The 20,246-nt window shown below is 45.4% G+C and overlaps 1 protein-coding gene across 5 annotated transcripts in view; it reads right to left on the bottom strand.

The window, feature by feature from the left end:
- ABCC9 (ATP binding cassette subfamily C member 9) overlaps positions 1-20,246 on the bottom strand; it is a 115,758-nt gene that overhangs the window by 89,208 nt on the left and 6,304 nt on the right. For all 5 annotated transcript variants that reach the window (XM_067559241.1, XM_067559243.1, XM_067559240.1 and 2 more), the window contains exons 2-5: positions 16,556-16,728; positions 4,104-4,245; positions 2,352-2,473; positions 682-848 (exon numbers count right to left, since the gene is read on the bottom strand). In XM_067559241.1, the coding sequence (XP_067415342.1) occupies positions 682-848; positions 2,352-2,473; positions 4,104-4,245; positions 16,556-16,700 (576 nt within the window). In that variant the 5' untranslated portion in view covers positions 16,701-16,728. The remainder of the gene's footprint in view (positions 1-681; positions 849-2,351; positions 2,474-4,103; positions 4,246-16,555; positions 16,729-20,246) is intronic.

Raw genomic sequence — 20,246 nt, 5'->3', positions numbered from 1 at the left:
GCTGTGACAATCAACCCTAAAAAGTGATGCCCCCCCATGCTATGCCACCCCCTCTTCTGCGCTGCTGCTGGGGGCAGTGCTACCTTCAGAGCACCCAGCCAGCGACTGCTGCTCTCTGGCCACCCTGCTCTGAAGGGCTCTGGCTGTCTGCCATGCGCAGGGCTGACAACTGCAGCCCCAGCATGTGTGGGGGAAGACAGCTCATGACCCTCCTCCATAATAACCTCGTAACCCCTCGTAAATGGGGGTTCCTGACCCCCCAGTTTGAGAACTCCTGGGCTAAGGACACGTGAAGAAACAAAGAAGAGTAAAAACAATAAGAGGGGGAAAGAACAAGGTGGTCATGGGCTTCCCAATAGAATTAGCCCACTAGATCCTAACTAATGAACCAGAGGAAGGAGAAGAAAACACATGATGTTACCCAATGACAATGGGTGAGAGGGCAATTCCTTCCTGATACTACAGCCCTGATCCAGCAAACATGATCAGTTTTCATCATGTGAGTGGCCCTACTTACCGCGGTGGAACAAGTCATATGCTTAAAATTAAGCATGTGCATAGCTGGACAGGAGGTTAAATTTGGCAATCAGTGCATGTGAGCCGGAGTCACTTCTATTCCCATTTTTACCCCAAGATACCACTAATATCTGTCCTGTCAAAGCCTAATAAAGTAACACATACCCTAACTCGAACAACATTGATCTCCACAGCCATCAGCAGCCCATAGAGAATGACCATAATTCCAGTGATGCAGAAGCGCAGCTGAGAGAATGACACACCATCCTCACAGTATCTGACCAGTTTGATGGTTTTTGTGACAAAGGCCATTATCCAGTAAAGAAAGAGCGCTGTGAAATAAAAACAAACAAACAAACCCACATCATTTTAGGAAAGTATCTTTTAACTACACCAGTATCACTAAGGTTGTAACTCTCTGCTGCTCAAAGTAGGATTACTCTGTGAGTGTTGTAGGTGTCGGGTCACAGGGCCCAATCCAGTAGTCCCATGGGTTGTAAGACTCCCTCTGTGGGGGGTCAGGGTTGTGAGGCTTTTCAAGATGGTCTTGGAAAGTGAGAGACTTGCCCTGCACTGTTTCTCTGAGACATTTTTTCTTTCATTGGCCCTGATCTTGTATTTGGATCTGCATGGGCAGATCCCTGAATCTAGGCACAGCCAACCTGAAGTCAATGGGGCTCCACATAGGCAGAGAGGTCCAGCCGAATAGATCTAATTTCAGGTTTGGGGCCTTTATTTGTTATCTTCTTTGAGTAAAATAAAAAGCATCTAGACTGGCAAATACAGAGTGTCCCTTTGTGTATGGAAACCATAATTAAGTACAAAATTGCAGGTGTCCATTTAAAAGGCATTTTTGAAAATGTGTCCGTTTCTCACTATTCTCACTGACTGAGAGGCAGGTTATAGACAGCCAGTTTAGTCTGACTGTTCAGTTCAGTTCAGTTCAGTTCAGACTGTTAAGTAACAGGTAGCGTTGGGTGTACACACCCACAGGCATTCTCCAGTAATCCCTACCCAGTTCCTTTGTTTCCTCAGGGTATGTCGATACTGCAAAAAAAAAAACCCAAAACGCCCAAAACCAAACGGCTGCAAGTTTCAGAGCCCAGTCTACAGACTGGGGCTAGCAGAGCTCATGCTATGGCGCTAAAAATAGCAGTGCAGCCATGGCCACGTAGGCTGGGTGTTGGAATCTTTGATCCAACCCTGTCACCAGCTTTCGGAGCCTGAGCTCCAGCCCAAATGGAAACAGCTATACTGCTCTTTTTAGCCCTGTAGCATGAGCCCAAGTCAGTTGACCTAGGCTCTGAGACTCAGAGCCGTGAGGTTTCTTTTGCAGCGTAGACATACCGTCAGTGTCTCCTGACTGGGATACACATGGTGAATAATCAGCAGCCATATTCCTTGAGAGTGACTTGACAGCAGTCCCTTTGGAAACAAGGGGAGATGGAAGTCACCTTTACAACAACCTCACTGTCACCTGCAAAGGATGCAGGGAAATGGTTGTCAACTTATCTGAGGCCTGAGACCTACTGAAAGCACTGACCATTTTGAATAAGGGTCAAAGTTTGCCCAGAAATCATGAGCAGTGTTAAAAACCACACTGTAAAACTCATGATAAAATCACAGGAGTTGGCAATTTTCCATTATACACCAGTCCACCTAGCCAAGTGTGCAATAATGTATCCCAGAGAGAAAAAATGTTAAGCAGAATATTTCCCCCTGGCTTTTCTTGAGTTTCACAAACCATCTCAGGGTCAGCAAGTTTATTTTGAAAAATTATGGAACAAACCATAGGCTTTTTGAAAAACAGCAAAAAAATGCAATAAGCAATTTACCTAGCAGTAATTTTGGAAAGTTAGATGTTTCAATATTATGGTAGTAAACAATAGCTGTGGTGGCAGCCACAAATCCCATTATAGCTGGCAGGAAGAGATGCAGGTGACGAGATTTCATTTGTCTGAAAAGAAACAAGAAATACAGTATAAATGCAACTGGATTTGGTGCCTTTTTTTTTTTTTACAAGTATGTATTAATTTAGTGTTCATGATAGATTGAAGTCCTTTATCTACAGGACTGGGGCACTATGGGTGGTTGTCATGCAAACTTGCATAATTGCCAGTGACATTTTTTGAACTTCCATTTGTCAATGAAACTTCTTGTTGAAAATATTGAATGAAAAATATTTGATGAACATTATCATTTTTGTTTTGATTTTTTTGTTTGATTGTTTGTTAAGTTTTGGGGGGGAGTTGGACCAGCTATGGAGTGTTTTAAAAAACAGTAGAAGTGTTTGAAAAAAAGGGTATGAAATTTTGTATTAGTTTTTTTACCAGCTCCAATAAATAATCCATTATTATCATCATCTCTTTGACCTCTTCTAGGTCAAAATTCCATGGATAGTGTGACGGGGTCTACAAAATCTCTGACTAAACAAGAAAGAGTTAAAGAGCAGCTATGGGCTCAGCTGGCTCTGCCCCACTGCACCTGTGAAGCATGCCAGACTTGGAGATGGAGCCTGAAAAAGAAGTAGCCCCCAGCTCAGAGGCCTTCAGAGTGGGAAGGTAGATGGACCCCTCATCCTCAGATTCAAGAGAGAAGCATAATAGAGAACCAGCTGCCCTAGGTGTCTGTGAACACAGAACAGTGGGGGATGGATGGCTGAAGGATCCTGGCAGGACAGAAAGGCTGGTGTTGGTCTTTATTTCTCTTAATTTAGTTTTCTTTCCTTTGTTATAGGGAGGAACTGAGACCAGGGGCTTGACCCAAAACAGAACTCTGCTGAGGAAGTTAGCCTCCCAAGGAAAAGGTGGGCTGATATGGGAAGTAGCACAGGGAAAAAGTAAGTGGTCTGGTAAGACAGACCTTAACTGCTTGCTACAAAGGTCCCTGGCTGGAACTCATGGCAGTGGGAGGGACTGAGTTCCCCTACAGTCTTACTGGGGAAACTAATGTGAAGACCCCAGACACAAAGGGTTGGAAGGAATATTGTGCCCTGACCTGATGTGAGGTTCTGGGGCTATTGGGTTAAAACCCTTGTTTACCCTGGAAAGGGTTAAAGTAATGTAACCTGACTAGAAGGCCAAGCCACAAGGCAAAGGGGACCACCAGTGGACCTGGACGGCTAGTCAACAGGATTACAAAGAGAAAAAACCCTGCCACATTGCACCTAGCCACAAAGCAGTTCATCAATTTGTGGTCAGTTAGAGAGGTACAAAGGTTCTAGAATATACAATCTAGGATAAATCTGAAAAGTGAAATGTAAAAGGACAAGGGGACATAATCATGGGCGATGCCTAAAAAGAAGAAAGAGCATTGCTACATCCCTCCGAAATGCTCTATTACTCTAGTTGAGAGACAGAATATTCTGTATCCATGTGAAGTACATTCAGCTGTTGTCAGCCTTTTCATGCTATAGTAGCTCAAGGATAATAAAGTGCAAAACAAAACTGCTTCACCTTTATCCCTTTAAAAACTGGGAAGTTTGTGAAGCAGAGTCCCTTCTCTGTAGGAAAATTCTTTATGCCTCATTAATGACCTGTCACACTGTTTATGCAAATAACTAGACTCTGAAGTAGACAGTCACTTACGTATCTGAAACTATGCCCTCTGCTATTTCACAGACATGTACGAACAGGAGGGTGAATGTCAGAATCCACCGCAGATTGTGTCCTGGGAAATGCAGCCATGTGTTGTGATGGATCTGTACTTTTGAGCTTTGGCTTCCCCAGCCTATAAAATGAAAAGAAGAAAAAAAGATCACACAGCAAGTCAGTGGTAGAACTCAGGAGTTCTGACTCCTAATCCCCAGCCTTTGGGGAACAGAGTGGGCAATACACAGAAATGGAAAGGGAGGCTATGACAGAATGTACCCTTGTATTCACACCCTACACACTATCGTAATGGTCTTTTTACAGAATATACCTTGTATGGTAACATTTGAAAATGAATAACTTGCTGATCAATAATATCATGGTGAAATGTGTGTAATAACATTATATGTAAAGTTATAAACATAATATGAAATCATGACCGAAGTGTATTTACCAGACAAGTCTGGGGAGTTGGTAAACTTGTTTCTCAAAGATACAGGACAAGCTGATGTCTGTAGTCAAGTATCATCAAAGTTGATGGGCATTCACCTATCAAATGGCCTTGCTTAGGCAAGGAAGTGGGGCAGGAACAAACAGATTTGAATCTTAGCAAACAACAGCATGGAACCTCTTTCACCACCACACTTTTTGTGTCTGTCCTCACAATCGGAATGCACTTTATCTAGGTGTAACCCTCAGGAAAATGCAATTTCAAAGGGTGTCTGAACTATAAAAGTGAGGGGCAAAAACACCCCAAGTTATCTCTCCCTATCCATCTCTCTCTTTTCCACCTGCTAAGACAAAAGAAACAGCCTATGGACTTTGGGAGTGTGTGGTAAGAGATTCACCTTGAACCTAGTTAAGTTTAGAAAGCATTTTATCTTTATTTCTCTTGTAGCCATTTCTGACTTTAATTCCTTATACTCGTACTCAAAATCTATCTCTTTGTAATTAAATAAACCTGTTTCATTCTTTAATTAAAACCAGTCCCAGGAACTGTGTGGGTAACTCTATTTATGGTAACAAACTGTTGTATATTGATCCCCTTTGAGGGGCAGTGGACCTAACATATCTGGACTATCCATGAGAGGGATGGACAGTGGAGAAAACATGTTTCTGGGTGAAAATCCAGGACTGGGAGTGTGTTGGGGTCACCCTGCAAGTAGTAGCCAAGGCTGCTGGAAGCCAGAGTGTGGCTGGTGGTTGCTAACAAGCTGCTTCAGTCAGACTTGCTGGATCCAGGACAGTGGCTATACACAGACACTCAGGGTGTGACCTGCATGCTGTTTGACTGTCTGAGGAGCTCAGATTAGGAGCTACAGCAGCAAAGCACTGTGAAGCACCACAGGTTGCACAGCAGAGATGACACAGTCCCTCACTGCTCTGGATTACACCCCAGAATTAGGGTGACCGTACATCCTGTTTTGGCCTGGACAATCCCTTTTTTAAGCCCTGCCTCAGCCATCAAGACTTTTTTGGCAAAAGAGGGCATTTGTACCATTTGCTTTTGCTAACTTGATCACAACTTTGTCAAAAAAGTGGGATATGGAGGAACATGCAGGGCTCGGGCAGGCAGCGATACCTAATCAAGTCACCCCTTAACCTTCTCTTTGTTAAGATAAATAGATTGAGCTCCTGGAGTCTATCACTATAAAGCATGTTTTCTAATCCTTTAATCATTCTCATGGCTTTTCTAATATATCAACAGCCTTCATGAATTGTAGGCACCAGAACTGAACACCGTATTACAGCACCAGTTGAACCAATGCCAATTCAGAGGTAAAGTAACCTCTATATTATTCAAAATTCACCTATTTATGCATCCCAGGAGCACATTAGTTTTTTTGGCCACATGGTCACATTGGGAGCTTGTGTTCAGATGATTATTTGCCACAACCCCCATATCTTTTTCAGTCAATGGATAGACTGACCATGTCATCTTGTTCCTATTAATCAAAGGGACAATAAGAAGTCACTCAACAATTTTATAGTATTTGGAGAATTTGCTATCTCCTTCCTGCCCAAGACCTGGGAAGGATATAATTAGCTTAGTCAGACAAAGCTTATTATCCTCATCTCAGGCCTCCTCAGTGAGCTCCCAGCAGCTCCTGATCAGTCTCAGCCCCTAGCAAAAGTTCCCAAAGACCAGGGAAATAGGACTAGGAGAAAGCTGGGTCATCCTAAAGGACACTCTGTCTGAATATGAGGCTATTCACAGGCCTACGTCAGGGAAGTGACAGTGAATATAATCTACACCCAGTATACAACTGAGTAGGGCCTAGTGGTCAGGAAGAATTGCTGCAGGTGCTTCATCTGACATTGAACATCTGCTTTATTGCCTTTGCAAATACATCCCTGGCTCTGCAAATGGAGGGATCAGACCTGAAAACTCTAGTCCTTGTGCCTTATCTGTAAATTAGAGATACTTATCTACCTGACGGGCATTTTTAGGCTTAATTTATTTATGTGTGTAAAGTGCTTTGAAATCCTCAGATGGAAGATGCTACAGAAGTGTGGAGAGTTATTATTGTTAAACAGTGTAATTTTTTTTATTAAGAGGTAGATGGAAGAGTAGGAATGGAAAGCACATGACAGATCTCTTTTCCTCATCAGGACACAGTCATGGCCTCTTTGCACACTCAAAACTTCCATTGCAGCAACTGGGAACTTTGAGTATGAAAACAATGTAAAATACAGCTAGTTAAGCCATCTAATTGATCCCGAAACCCTTCGCATCAAGCTACATCAATCTATATTTGATGTCAGGTCTCCCTGCTGAACCTCCAGAGAGATAACTGGAAATACTGGAGAAGTCAGATCATTCCTGAAACATTTTACAGGAGAAGTAAAGATTTCCTGGAGGGCATTGGAAATTTCTAATTAGGAACATTTCACTGAAAGAGAGTAAGAAATTCTAAAAAAAAAAAAAAAAAAAAAAAAGCATAACTAGTGGAGAAAATACTTCACCCCCTTCTTCCAGTGTTTGAAGAGCTGAGTGATTTGCTTTAAAAGCCATGCTCGGCTTTCAGAAAAAAATAAGATGGAATGCTTCCATAGTACCTAGAATCCTGTGACTCAAATGAACATAAATAATCATTTTAAATGCCCCTAAACAATGGTCCAGTCTGAAAGGTACTGAGCATGAACATTTCTCCAGAAATCATCAGGAGTGTTGAGTGCTCAACACTTCTCAACATTTGATCCACTGCAATGTCAGGTATGGTACCTTATATATTCATCTGCAAACCAGCCTGCATATAAGTCACCAATTAATCCACACATACTGAACTAACATATATTAGCAATCAACAGATACAATAAATCAATGCATCTTCCTTTTCTTTAAAAAACTGGTCTCAAACTCCTCCCACTCAAATGCTTCTAAGCTTAGTATCCTGAAATTTTTCAGGCTGGACCATGTTTTCTTTACATTCAGTACCACCTCGGGTAGCCAAGGCTTTCTGTACAACTTCCTGAGATTTTTCTAATCTAACCTGGCTTTCTCCAAGCCTTGCCTCTCAATTTTGTCCCTCCCAATCATCTTTCCATGTGTGTTAATAATGCATTTATATTTCCTTGTTGGCTGTATAAATCACACAACCCATCTTTCATTTGCCTTTTTGTGTTCACAAAATTATAAAATTCAAAAATTCAGTCTCAGTAAAAGCCATCCTAAACATAAGCACTTTAACCTAAGGCAATTGTATTTTCTTTGTTTACTTCTATGGATGGATTTTGCTGATGGAGTTGTCTGTAATTTTGGAAGAATGAAATAGGCAAAACATTACAAGGGATATTTAAAAATCTTACTTGTCTGCATCTCATACTCCTTATGAAAGCAAATGTCCCATTGAAGTAAATGAACATTTTGCTTAAGCTTGTTATTAGCTTTAAGCATTGAAACCAATGAGCCTTAAAGTTAAGCATGTTCTTACATGCTTTGCTGAATCCAGCTTAATGATGTATTTAAGTGCTTTCTTGAACTTGGGCCTGTGATGGGGTGTGCACCACACACAGGCCGTGAAGGGGTTAATGTGGACTTGAGAGACCAGTTAAGGTATCTGGCTGCATGTGGAGAGAGAGCCAGGCTTAACTGAACATGATGCCCAGCTAGGCAGGAGCAGGCTTTAATATAAAGCCAGGAAGCTGAAAGCAGAAGGAGACTGCAAGGAGAGAGTCTGCAGTCACTCTCTGCGAGCAGAGAGGTGTGGAGGAGAAAACCCAAGACAGAGAATAAGCCCTGGTCTGAAAAAAGGGTCAGCCCTAGAGGAGTTGTGGGGAAAGAAAGCCTGAGAGGGCCGAGTAGGAAGAAGCCCAGGGAAACATCAGCCAGGAGTAGGATTGAGCAGACCTTGGCTGCTCATTCTAGGGTTCCTATGTAGATGGAGGTCCTGGGTTCCCCTACCAGCCACTGGGAAGTGGCGCAGGATTATGGGAGATGCCAACTGCACAAGTGGTCTAGAGGGACTTTGTTACTACTAAAGGGGAGGACTATATAGTGACCTGGCTGGAGGGCCAAGTCAAAAAGAAGGAGCAGCCTGAGTCATGAAGAGAGAGAGGGGTCACAGCATAAGTAACTGATGGAAGGGGGTGCCAAACTAGGTGACAGCTGATCCCCAGATGTAGCCACAAGGTGATGCCACCAGCGGAGAGTACAGAACTTCGTGACAGGGCCTAACAGGACACAGCAACACTACACAGAACTTTAGAACAAGAATTGAAGACTATGTGGCCAACTGAAAGCTACAGGGAAGAATTTAGCCAAACAGGGAAGAATTTCAGGAAGGCAGAATGTTATGTCTGAGTTGGAATTTGGCCATCACAGTTAACAACCTGCCTCTTACAAAATGTACCATGGAATTTTTAGCTACCAAAATGTGGTCAAGATCTCACTTTTTATATCTCATACACTCAGTGTTAACTCCACCAGCACTGTGCCCTATAGCACTAAGCTGGAGCACTGACTCAATAATGATTCAAAAGGAAAAGCATCATTCATTGAAACTCCAATGCCTTTTTCTTCAGTGCCTAAATATTTTTGGAAAAATCTCCTCTACCTCCTGATCCAGCCCATCCCTCCTTAACTTATGACAGGATCACAACACAATCCTCACATATCGCAATATATGAAAACCGATCAAACTGCTGTTCTTCATGGTAATACAAAGAATAAAACAAAAAAAGTGTAATTTATGCAGACATTTGCTTGAATGTAGCCAGTGAGTAGTGAAAATATTTATTTGCCACAATGCATTATTTAAAGATTCACAGGTATTAAGGCCAGAAAGGACCATCATGATCATCTAGTCGATCCTCCTGCATGACATAGGATGTTAAAATTCATCAAGCCCAATAACCCCAAAAAGACTTCCATTCCTGATTTAAAGATTTCCAATGACAGAGAATCCATCACACACCTGGCTAAAATGTTCAATGATTAATAACTTTCACTTTAAAATTTGCACCTTATGTCCCATTTGCATTTTCCTAGTTTTATCTTCTAGACACTGGATTTTATCATGTCTTTGTCTGATAGATAATGGGCCTCTAATATCTCATGTCTTCTCCCCATATAGGTACTTATAGATTATGACCATCTCTTAGTCTTCTCTTGCTAAATAGATGGAGGTCCTTAAATCTCTCACTGTAAAATATGTTTTCTTGCAGAAATGTAATGCCATGTATACCTTTGACACTATACAGATAAAACAGAAGAAGATAAAGAAGTCAAATTCATGGGAAATGGGAAATCGGCAGGAGATTCCTTCAGTTTAGACTAATTTTTTGGCAGTTTTGAAATCTCTCAATCTAACGATGAAGGGTTCTGCAATCTATTTCCTTCATGCAAATTATAATTGTTTGACAGCCCTGCAGTAGTGTTTTCAATCTTACTTGCTTCCTTAATGATGATCGATGATATAAAGATCCAGGTATAAAATCTAATAGGATAAAGCTCTAACAGGATAAAGTTCATCAAACTATTAATGACTGCTGTGACAGGGTTAGACCTGATGGCTACAGGAGGGTAGTAGAGGGGGTCTATATTAGCCCCAGAATGAACAAATCCCTGTTCCCTGGGTGATCCAGCTGGGGCTACGCTGGGGCAATTAGGCCACTTAAGCCAGCTGAGGCCAGTCAAGGAGCTTGCCCCAGCAGGTAAAAGCCTCCCTGTCAGGCAGACAGGAGCAGCTGGAAGGGAGTTAAGAGAAGGAGCTGCGCTGCGCTGCGCTGCTACAGGACTTGGAGCAACCACTGCCACCTATTACAACCCCAGAGGTACCAGAGACGAGAGGGGGGGGGTACCTGTCTGGCTAAGGCCAGGGACCCAAGGCACAGGCCTGAGGGAGAACCCCTCCCCACCCAGTTCCAGGAAGCAGACGGCGAGCAGTGGGGCCAAAGAGAGGTGACCCAGGGAAGGGGGTGAGTCACGGACTTTTGAAGACTACTCCACACAGGGTCCCTGGGTCGGGGCCCGGGGCAGAGGGCGGGACCGGGCCCCCCCCCTGCTCCCACCCAGGCACGCCATAGGCATAGCTGAAGAGGGCACAGTACCCACGAGAGGGCTAAACTAGCCGCCCGCGCCACAGTGGTGTCAGAAGTGGGATTTTGGTGCCCAGCGGCTGAGAGAGAGAGACACACACACACAAAAAAAAAAAAAAAAAGCCAAAAGACACGAGGGGGGAGGGCAAATTTCTCTTCCTCTGTTTACCATAATGGAAGACGTTGTAAAGGCCCTCGTACAGGCCACGGCAGCCCAGCAAGAGGCCACCAGGGCCCAGATGGCCACCCTAGAGGAATCAGCGCGGCTTCAGCAGGAGACCAACCAGTTGCTGATCCACCAGGCCAACCAGGATCGGGCTCTCTTGCGAGAGGTGGTGGCCCACCTGAAGACCCTTAACCCCCAGGCCCCGGTACCTGAGGGAACATGCACACTACGGGCCACCAGGTATTTACAGAAGATGACAGCTGAGGATGATATTGAGGCCTACCTCCTTACCTTTGAGAGGATAGCTGCGCGTGAGGCTTGGCCCCTGGCCCAGTGGGCTGGTATTCTTGCCCCCTTTCTATGTGGAGAAGCCCAAAAGGCCTACTATGACCTACCTGCAGCAGCGGCAGCTGACTATCACCAACTGAAAACGGAGATCCTGGCTCGATCAGGAGTGACTGCAGCGGTGCGGGCCCAGAGATACCACAACTGGAGGTATCAGGAAGGCAAGGCCCCGCGCTCGCAGCTGTTTGATCTCGCCCACCTTGCCCAGAAGTGGCTGCAGCCAGAGGTTCACCAACCAGAGAAAATCCTAGAAATTCTTGTGATCGACCGGTACACAAGGGCGTTACCATCAGACCTCCGCGCTTGGGTAGGGCAGAATGACCCCTCATCCTACGATGAGTTAGTTGCCCTAGTAGAGCGATGGGTAACAGCCAGAGGCCTTTCTCAGGCAGCCAGAGGGGACTTGCCCCGGGGCAAACGACCAATCCCAGTTCCTGGAGCCCAGACCCCCAAGAGCCTGGGGAAGACCAGGTGGAGGACGAGGGAGACGGAGGGCCCACTGGGGGCTACTAAGGAAGGGGGCCACCTGGGCAGGGGAAATGGGGGACAACCCCCTAGCCCTAAGGACAAAGTGGTACCCCGAGCCCCCTACCGGTGCTATGCCTGTTGGGAGTGGGGGCACATAGCAGCCCAGTGTCCCAATGCAGAGGAGCCCATGCAGTGTAACCTGGGGCACTGGGCAGACTCCTGCAGCCTGATTCACCTTGTGGGGGTGGCATTAACCCCACATAGGTATACAAGGCCTGTAAAAGTAAACGGAGTTGAGACTCTGGCATTGGTGGACTATGGGAGCACCATCACCCTCATTTCAGGGAAATTTGTGAAGCGTAGCCAACTATTGCAAGCCAAGCGCATGGGAGTAACGTGCGTCCATGGGGCGGTTAGCTATTACCCGACTGTCCCAGTGAATATCGAGGCTCAGAAAGGGGTCACAAGGGTGATGGCGGGGGTAGTTCCCCGGCTCCCGTATCCCGTCCTCATAGGAAGAGACTTTCCGGGGTTTGGAACTTTACTTCCCCCGGAGGGCTCAGAAGAAGGGGAGGGTCCTGGGACTACTGGACTGGCTCCTCCTGATAGCAAACCCCTGATATTCTCTGAGTTCGCCCAGGATCTATTTCTGGCCCCTGGGAAGGGCCGAAAGACCAGGGTGGAGAGGAGGGCCGCTAAGGCTCTGGGTACCAGGATCTTGTCCCAGGGCATAAAACCTGCCTTGGTAAGTAGGCGGACCCGAGCCGCAGTTAGAGAAGCTGACCCAAGAGAGGAAGGGCCCGAAGCAGGCCCCGAGCTAGATCTCCCCGCCCCAGAGGAAAGGGCGGAGTCGGGCCTACCAGAGCTGGGACAACTCAACCCAGTACGAGGGAATTTCGGCCGTGACCAGGCCGAGGACCCCAGATATAGCAATGCCCGAGCGGAAGTGGCAGAGATAGAGGGGGTGCCCGTAGAGGGAAAAACACAGGGGCCAGGGCCGTACTTCATGTTGAGAGGGGACTTGCTGTATTGGGTCACAGAGGTGAATGGAGAGAAGATACCACAGCTCCTGGTGCCCCAGAAGCACCAACGGGCCGTGCTGAACTTGGCCCACAGCCACCTCTTTGGAGGACATTTAGGCGTGGAGAAAACCCTGGCTCGGATCCTGAGGCGGTTCTTTTGGCCCGGGGTGCACGAAGAAGTTCGGCGCTATTGTGCAAGCTGCCCCGAGTGCCAGCTACATAGCCCCCAACCCCACTTCAGGGCCCCTTTGGTGCCCCTCCCCATCATTGAAGTCCCGTTCGAGCGGATCGCCATGGATCTGGTGGGTCCCTTGGAAAAGACGACCCGGGGGCACCAATACATCCTCGTTGTCCTCGACTATGCCACCAGATATCTGGAAGCCGTTCCCCTGCGAAATACTACCTCTAAGGTGATCGCGACAGAGTTAGTGAGGATTTTTGCCCGGGTGGGGCTACCCAAAGAAATATTGACGGACCAGGTGACCCCATTTATGTCCAGGCTGATGAAGGACTTATGCACTCTGCTTCAGGTACAGACCCTGCGAACTTCCGTTTACCACCCACAGACCGACGGCCTTGTGGAAAGATTCAATAGGACTCTTAAGGCCATGATAAGGAAGGTGGTGAGTCGAGATGGCAAAGACTGGGATGCCTTGCTACCGTATCTCATGTTCGCCATCCGGGAGGTTCCCCAGGCCTCCACAGGGTTCTCCCCCTTTGAACTCCTGTATGGACGCCACCCCCGGGGTATCTTGGACATTGCCAGGGAAATTTGGGAAGGGGAGACCACCTCAGGGTGGAATATAATTGACCACGTGCTCCAGATGAGGGACCGAATAGCCCAAGTCACCCCCATTGTACGGGAACATTTGGAGAAAGCCCAGGGGGCCCAGCGGGTCCACTATAACCGCCAAGCCAGGAGACCAGGTGTTGATTTCAGCCAGGAGACCAGGTGTTGATACTGGTACCCACTGCGGAAAGTAAACTACTGGCCCAATGGCAGGGGCCCTATGAAGTGATCGAGCCCGTGGGGGAAACCAACTACAAGATACGACAACCAGGGCGCCGCAAGCAGGAGCAAATCTATCATGTTAACTTATTGAAACCCTGGAAGGCCAGAGAAGCATATATGACCCTACCCCAGGCAGTAGAACTACCCGAGCAAGTGAGGATATCCCCTGACCTAATGCCGAATCAAAAGGCCAAGGCGTCAGAGATGGTAGAACGGAATCAAGATGTCTTTTCGACTAAGCCGGGTCGGACAACGGCGGTTTTTCCACCAGATCATCACAGCCCCCGGGGCCAGGGTCACGATGAGGCCCTACAGAGTTCCAGAGGCTAAAAGGAAGGAAATTAAGGCAGAGGTAGAGAAAATGTTGGAGCTGGGGGTCGTAGAGGAATCTCATAGCCAATGGGCTAGCCCTATCGTGCTAGTGCCTAAGCCTGATGGCACTACACGGTTCTGCAATGACTTTCGCCGACTGAACGAGGTTTCACAGTTCGATGCATACCCCATGCCCCGCATAGATGAACTCGTGGACCGATTGGGCAAGGCCCAGTTCCTGACCACCCTCGATCTGACCAAGGGGTATTGGCAAATCCCTCTAGCTGAGGAGGCAAAGGCAAAAACCGCTTTCTCCACACCAGACGGGCTGTTCCAATACACTGTCCTCCCCTTCGGACTACATGGAGTCCCCGCCACCTTCCAGCGCCTAATGGACAAGTTGCTACGGCCCCACACTGAGTATGCTGCAGCGTACCTGGACGATGTGGTCATCCACACCCCAGACTGGGAAACCCACCTAAGGAGGGTGGAAGGAGTCTTGAACACCCTGAGACAGGCTGGTCTTACTGCAAATCCTGCCAAGTGTGCCATAGGACTTGCCGAGGCTAGATATCTCGGATACGTCGTAGGGCGGGGTGTGGTACGGCCCCAACTAAGCAAGTTGGAAGCAATCCAGAGCTGGCCCCGGCCTAATCGAAAGAAGCAGGTCTGGGCCTTCTTAGGGGTGGTGGGGTACTACCGGCGGTTTATCCCCCACTTCGCCTCCCGAGCCAGTCCGCTGACTGACCTGATAAAGGCCCGAGGCCCAGACATGGTGCGATGGACCCCCGAGGCAGAGGAAGCCTTCAGGGATTTGCGGACTGCCCTCTGCAGTGACCCCATCCTTCTCGCCCCAGACTTTACAAAAGAATTTATTTTGCAAACAGATGCCTCCGAAGTGGGCCTGGGGGCAGTCTTGTCACAGGTGGTGGGGGATGAGGAGCACCCGATAATGTACCTCAGCCGCAAACTGCTCCTGAGATAGCAGAAATATGCGGTCGTAGAAAGGGAATGCCTCGCCGTCAAGTGGGCTATGGAAGCCCTCCGTTATTACCTGTTGGGGTGCCACTTTACCCTTGTGACCGACCACGCCCCCCTCCAGTGGATGCAGCGGAACAGAGAGAAGAATGCCCGCGTGACCCGGTGGTTCCTGTCCCTCCAGCCCTTCCGGTTCACGATACAACACAGGGCTGGTAGTCGCCATGGAAATGCGGATGGCTTGTCCCGGGTTCACTGCATGTCGTCCCATGTTGCCCAACCCGGTGGGATTGAGCAGAGGGGGAGGATGTGTGACAGGGTTAGACCTGATGGCTACAGGAGGGTAGTAGAGGGGGTCTATATTAGCCCCAGAATGAACAAATCCGTTCCCTGGGTGATCCAGCTGGGGCTACGCTGGGGCAATTAGGCCACTTAAGCCAGCTGAGGCCAATCAAGGAGCTTGCCCCAGCAGGTAAAAGCCTCCCTGTCAGGCAGACAGGAGCAGCTGGAAGGGAGTTAAGAGAAGGAGCGAAGCTGTGCTGTGCTGCGCTGCGCTGCGCTGCGCTGCTACAGGACTTGGAGCAACCACTGCCACCTATTACAACCCCAGAGGTACCAGAGACGAGAGGGGGGGGGTACCTGTCTGGCTAAGGCCAGGGACCCAAGGCACAGGCCTGAGGGAGAACCCCTCCCCACCCAGTTCCAGGAAGCCGACGGCGAGCAGTGGGGCCAAAGACAGGTGACCCAGGGAAGGGAGTGAGTCACGGACTTTTGAAGACTACTCCACACAGGGTCCCTGGGTCGGGGCCCGGGGCAGAGGGCAGGACCGGGCCCCCCCCCCTGCTCCCACCCAGGCACGCCATAGGCATAGCTGAAGAGGGCACAGTACCCACGAGAGGGCTAAACTAGCTGGCCGCGCCACACTGCATAAAAGAAGAGCATGTGAATTAGGGCCATTGTATTATATCAAAATTGTTTTAGGGATGAATTTATCATCTGGTATTTTCATTCCCATAGAATACATGCATCTGTTTTTCCCTATTCATGTTTACAAACATTGGCATGAGAATTAATTACTCTTTCTGCAGTGCTTCACAAATTTATCATAGAGACAGACCCAAGTTGCCCATTTGGACTAGCTCTGAACTCCATCAAAGTTCAAGGACAGATCTGCTGCCCTAACTCTTATCATCCAAAAATAGAGACTTATCCAAACTGCCAAGTTTAAACCTGAAGACTAACTTCTCCAAAGTTTGAGAGAATTTGGATCTGATTTACTGATTAGATTCCATCTTTTAAAGGTGGCCTGTTGTAAAGTTCAGAACTTGTACCAAAATTCCCATAATGAAAGAGGGTTGACATTAAGTCTTCTGGTTCAAGCCCATCTCTGCTTTAGCCCCTCTTCCACATGACCTTTTACTGATTGGATCTCCATTCCATTTCTTCCTCATGATACGTAAAGTAATGCAAAATATCTAAACTGAATGGATTGCACCAGTCCTATAACACAATAAGGCCCAGGTCCACAAACATGTATGTATGTGCTTGACTTGAAGCACATGCATGATTGTTTTCAGCATTGGGGTCCTATGGCTGGATTACTCACCAATAAACAAAATTGGAAAGGTGATAAATAACAGGAAGACATGGGGAACCAGGTTGAGAGCATCTACGAAGCAGACATTTTTTAGGACGCCAGCACTGATGTCATAGGCAGAAGTGTTGTCATTGCCACAAAATGCGACTTTCATTGCTTCCAAGCAGCCTGACTGCTACAAACTAGAGACAAAACACAAGAGAAACAGAAAAAGTAAAATAGTCAAAGTGATCACCAGAGTTTCTTACATTTTTTTTAGCTAAACAAAAAATTAAAATGACATCATTGAGGCTTTTTTTTTATGAGCAGATTAAATAATTCAAAGAGAATAATTTATTAGACAAACACACTCTGATCTTGCACTCTTATACATATGCTTAAAGTTGACCTAAAGTGTGCATAAGTGTTTCAATGATCAGGGCCTTATTTACTATTAAAATTATCCACTGAATATATACTGAAAATAAATGTTGGTCTCCATTTCATTCATGAACAGCTCGTTGCACATATTCAAAATACAAAATAGAGATGGTCAGAAAACAAAAACATTTTTTAAAACCTTGTTTCCATTTTTCATCAAAAATTTCAGTATGCCTAAAGCTAAACACGTGTACTTGTTGGTTGGATTGGAGCTACAGAGTCTCAGAAAGACCACAGTGTGTCTTCTGCTATCTCCCTTCATGTGATTTGTTGTTCCATATCTACATTGTGAGTCCTGTACCTTTGAATTCTGGGACTCTGGGGTTCTTAGTATTCACGACTGTTTATAACAGAATCAAGCAGGGTTGAAAAGGAAATGCTTCCTTACAAATTTTTTTCCATCCAACATATGCGAACCAATTTGTTATTGTAAGATAATTCATGAATGTTTGGTTGGCAACATTATTATTAAAAATTTTTTTTTTTAAATTACAAACATTGGGGGGAGTAACCCACTAAGTCCCTGATTCAGCAAAGTATATTTGCTTGCACATAAGTATATCACTATTCAGCAAATCACATGACTAATTCCCATTCAAGTCAATGGGACGTAAGCACATGCTCAAGTGTCTTGCTGAATCGGGATAATAAAGAATTACTTGGACTTCACAAAATGTAAAAAAAAAAAAAAGGGTTGGTTGAGTTTGGCAGCTTAACAAAAGGCCAAATCCTGCTTGTCTTACTCACACAAGTAGACCTGTTGACATGATTTGGCTTGAGAATCTCCTTAGAATGAACACAAACATATCATTTTCAAAAAGAGTACATGCAAGTTTAAAGGGACTGTGGACCTCGGTGAGGCTTTTTTTTTTTTTTTTTTTTTTTTAAGTTTGTTTAATAAAAGAAACAAGGAGCTAAAAGGATTTGCAAAACTTAATTTGAATAGAAATGCCTTCATCAAACTTCTAAGTGTTCTTCTGAAAAGTGTTTGATAAACTTAATCATTTTCCAAGCACAACAGCAATGTGCTGGTTCATGAAAATAAGCAATTAAATGACTGCGGGTCACATTAAGGCCCAGATCGTGCAAACTCAAATGCATGGGCTTGACTTTATGCACATAAGTAATGTTTTCGAAATCAATGAGAGTACTCGCTTCGTTAAAGTTAAGCAAGTGCCTAAATGTTTGCAGGATCAAGGCCTAAATGTTGATTTACACCAATGTGATCTTCAATGAGATTTCACTGAAGAATTTGGCCCATCATCTAAATTCAACAGTGTACAATGACCGTTGTATTTTTTCTGCCAATGAGGAATGAAGTGCAAACAATACTCAAACCACACATGGTTGATACTGAAAACCAAATATAATGTTAAAAATAAGTTCTGTTTCAATAATGTATTGAGTTATTAGCAGCATAGATATAGAACTTTTTTTAACGTATGGAGGTTGTTTCTTTTTTTAAAAAATTTTGACCTGTTTCCATTAAGAGAAACATAATGGTAATCTGCAGAAAAACTTAAATGCTGTTGCCTAATCTTTATGGAGTTCCATGGGAGTTCTGCTAGGAATTTTCTTCACTTTCCCATAAGCAATATGACTACACTCTCACACAGGAAGCTGTTGTGGTCTGGTATTTCGATTGAGACTAGAAGGCAGGAGGATCCTGGGTTCTAATGTGCATTCAATCACTAACTGTTTGTGGCCTTGGGCTCCAATTAGTCAGCTCTAAAACTTAGTAAAAGGATTGTGACGTGAGAAACCATGTTTCAGAGATCAAGTGGGGGAGGAGATGTTTGGATATGTCATTCATTCGGAGAGAGATGGATTGGTGGAACCATAAGTTTCCCGTGAGAGAGTGGAATGTTAATTGTATGAAGTGACAGTTCCCCCAGCTAGCCAGTGTCTATCTACCAATAGTCTTAATAGTCTCATATCCTATCTCTGCCAGTGGCTAATGCTGGAAGTTTCCAATAAAGATGCAAAACAATCATACTATCCCTATGTCACAGTTTAGGACAACTGCATCCATATTTCTCCCTTGTGGTCCACCAAGGACATTCACTCTAGTCTCCCAGCTCCTCAGCCATCACCTCTCTTGGGTGGAGACCTGTTCTCTTTCCCTCCTGACTGGAGTTTTACCAGGCTGCACAGTTCCCTGACTACACTGTGTTATTCCAGCAAACCAGACTGCCTAAACATACCAGCATCTGCACTTTGTTTTCTCTTTGAAGGCTTATGTACAGCATAATTCCAGGGGCCACAAGTCACCACACAGTTCTAAGCAAGCACATTTATTCTTAAAGTGAAAGCATTAAAGAGAAAACATATAAAACACAATATGCATGCTGAAAGCTTACCAGAAAGCTTATGGACCTCAGTAGGCCAAAGTCATTCCAACCCTTCCCAAGAAATATTGGGGCCCTTCTTGGACAGAAGGATCAGAAATCAGGCCCTGAGTCAGTTTAAAGTCAGGCTATTTATCTAAAAGTCCTTTCTTTGTCTGTTGGTCTCTGGAGAATCCAGTCTGAACTAGAATATGTGAGCCTCTCCAAGTGGTGGTACTTCACTGGAGGTGTTCAACCTGAGCAAATTTGTCCCACTGTTCTTAGTTCTTGGAGGAGCTGTGACCCTCTACCCCCATGGAATTACATACAAACCCTAGCTCACAATGATACATAAAGTTAGTACAGTAAGATCGCCCAAAGATATTGCAGGAAATTGCATATCTGTCTCAGCTTAAATTTGCAACACAATTATAGCAAAACCACAGCCACCTAACACTTTCACTGATCTTATTGCTGCAAACCACAGCCACTTGGCTATCCATGGTGACAGCAAAGATGAAACTCAGATTCTCCTGCTCCAAAAACTCAGACACATAAAGCCTGAGATTTTCTGTTACCTATACAGGGCTTATGTCACTCAGCTGAGCTGTTTGGGCTCCATCAAGGAAAAAGCAGTGGCATAAATAGACATTAATAGAGCTAGTCAAAATATTTCCTGAAAATTGTTTTAGTTTTTTTTTTGTTTCAGTACATTTTAGAGTTGTTCAAGAAATGTTTTTAAACACATTTTTTTATGTTTTCAGCTTTTTCAATTTTTTTTTTTTTTTTTGAAAAGTGGGAAAAATGTTTTTCTTTTAAACAACTCACTTTCTCACACTTCTTCCCCTCTGGAAAAAAAGGGGGATATTTTAAAAAGTGAGATCAGTGGACATTTCCCTACTTTTTTTGCTTTTTGTCCCCTTTTTTTCCAGCAGAAAAGTGTTTTTTTTTAA

This window comes from Emydura macquarii, unplaced genomic scaffold, assembly GCF_026122565.2.
Source record: "Emydura macquarii macquarii isolate MOO-44397 ecotype Brisbane River unplaced genomic scaffold, CSIRO-AGI_Emac_v2 contig_2205, whole genome shotgun sequence".
Classification (NCBI taxonomy): Eukaryota; Metazoa; Chordata; order Testudines; family Chelidae; genus Emydura; species Emydura macquarii.
The sequence above is the reverse complement of the archived record's forward strand: the minus strand, read 5'-3'. Positions and strand labels throughout refer to the sequence as shown.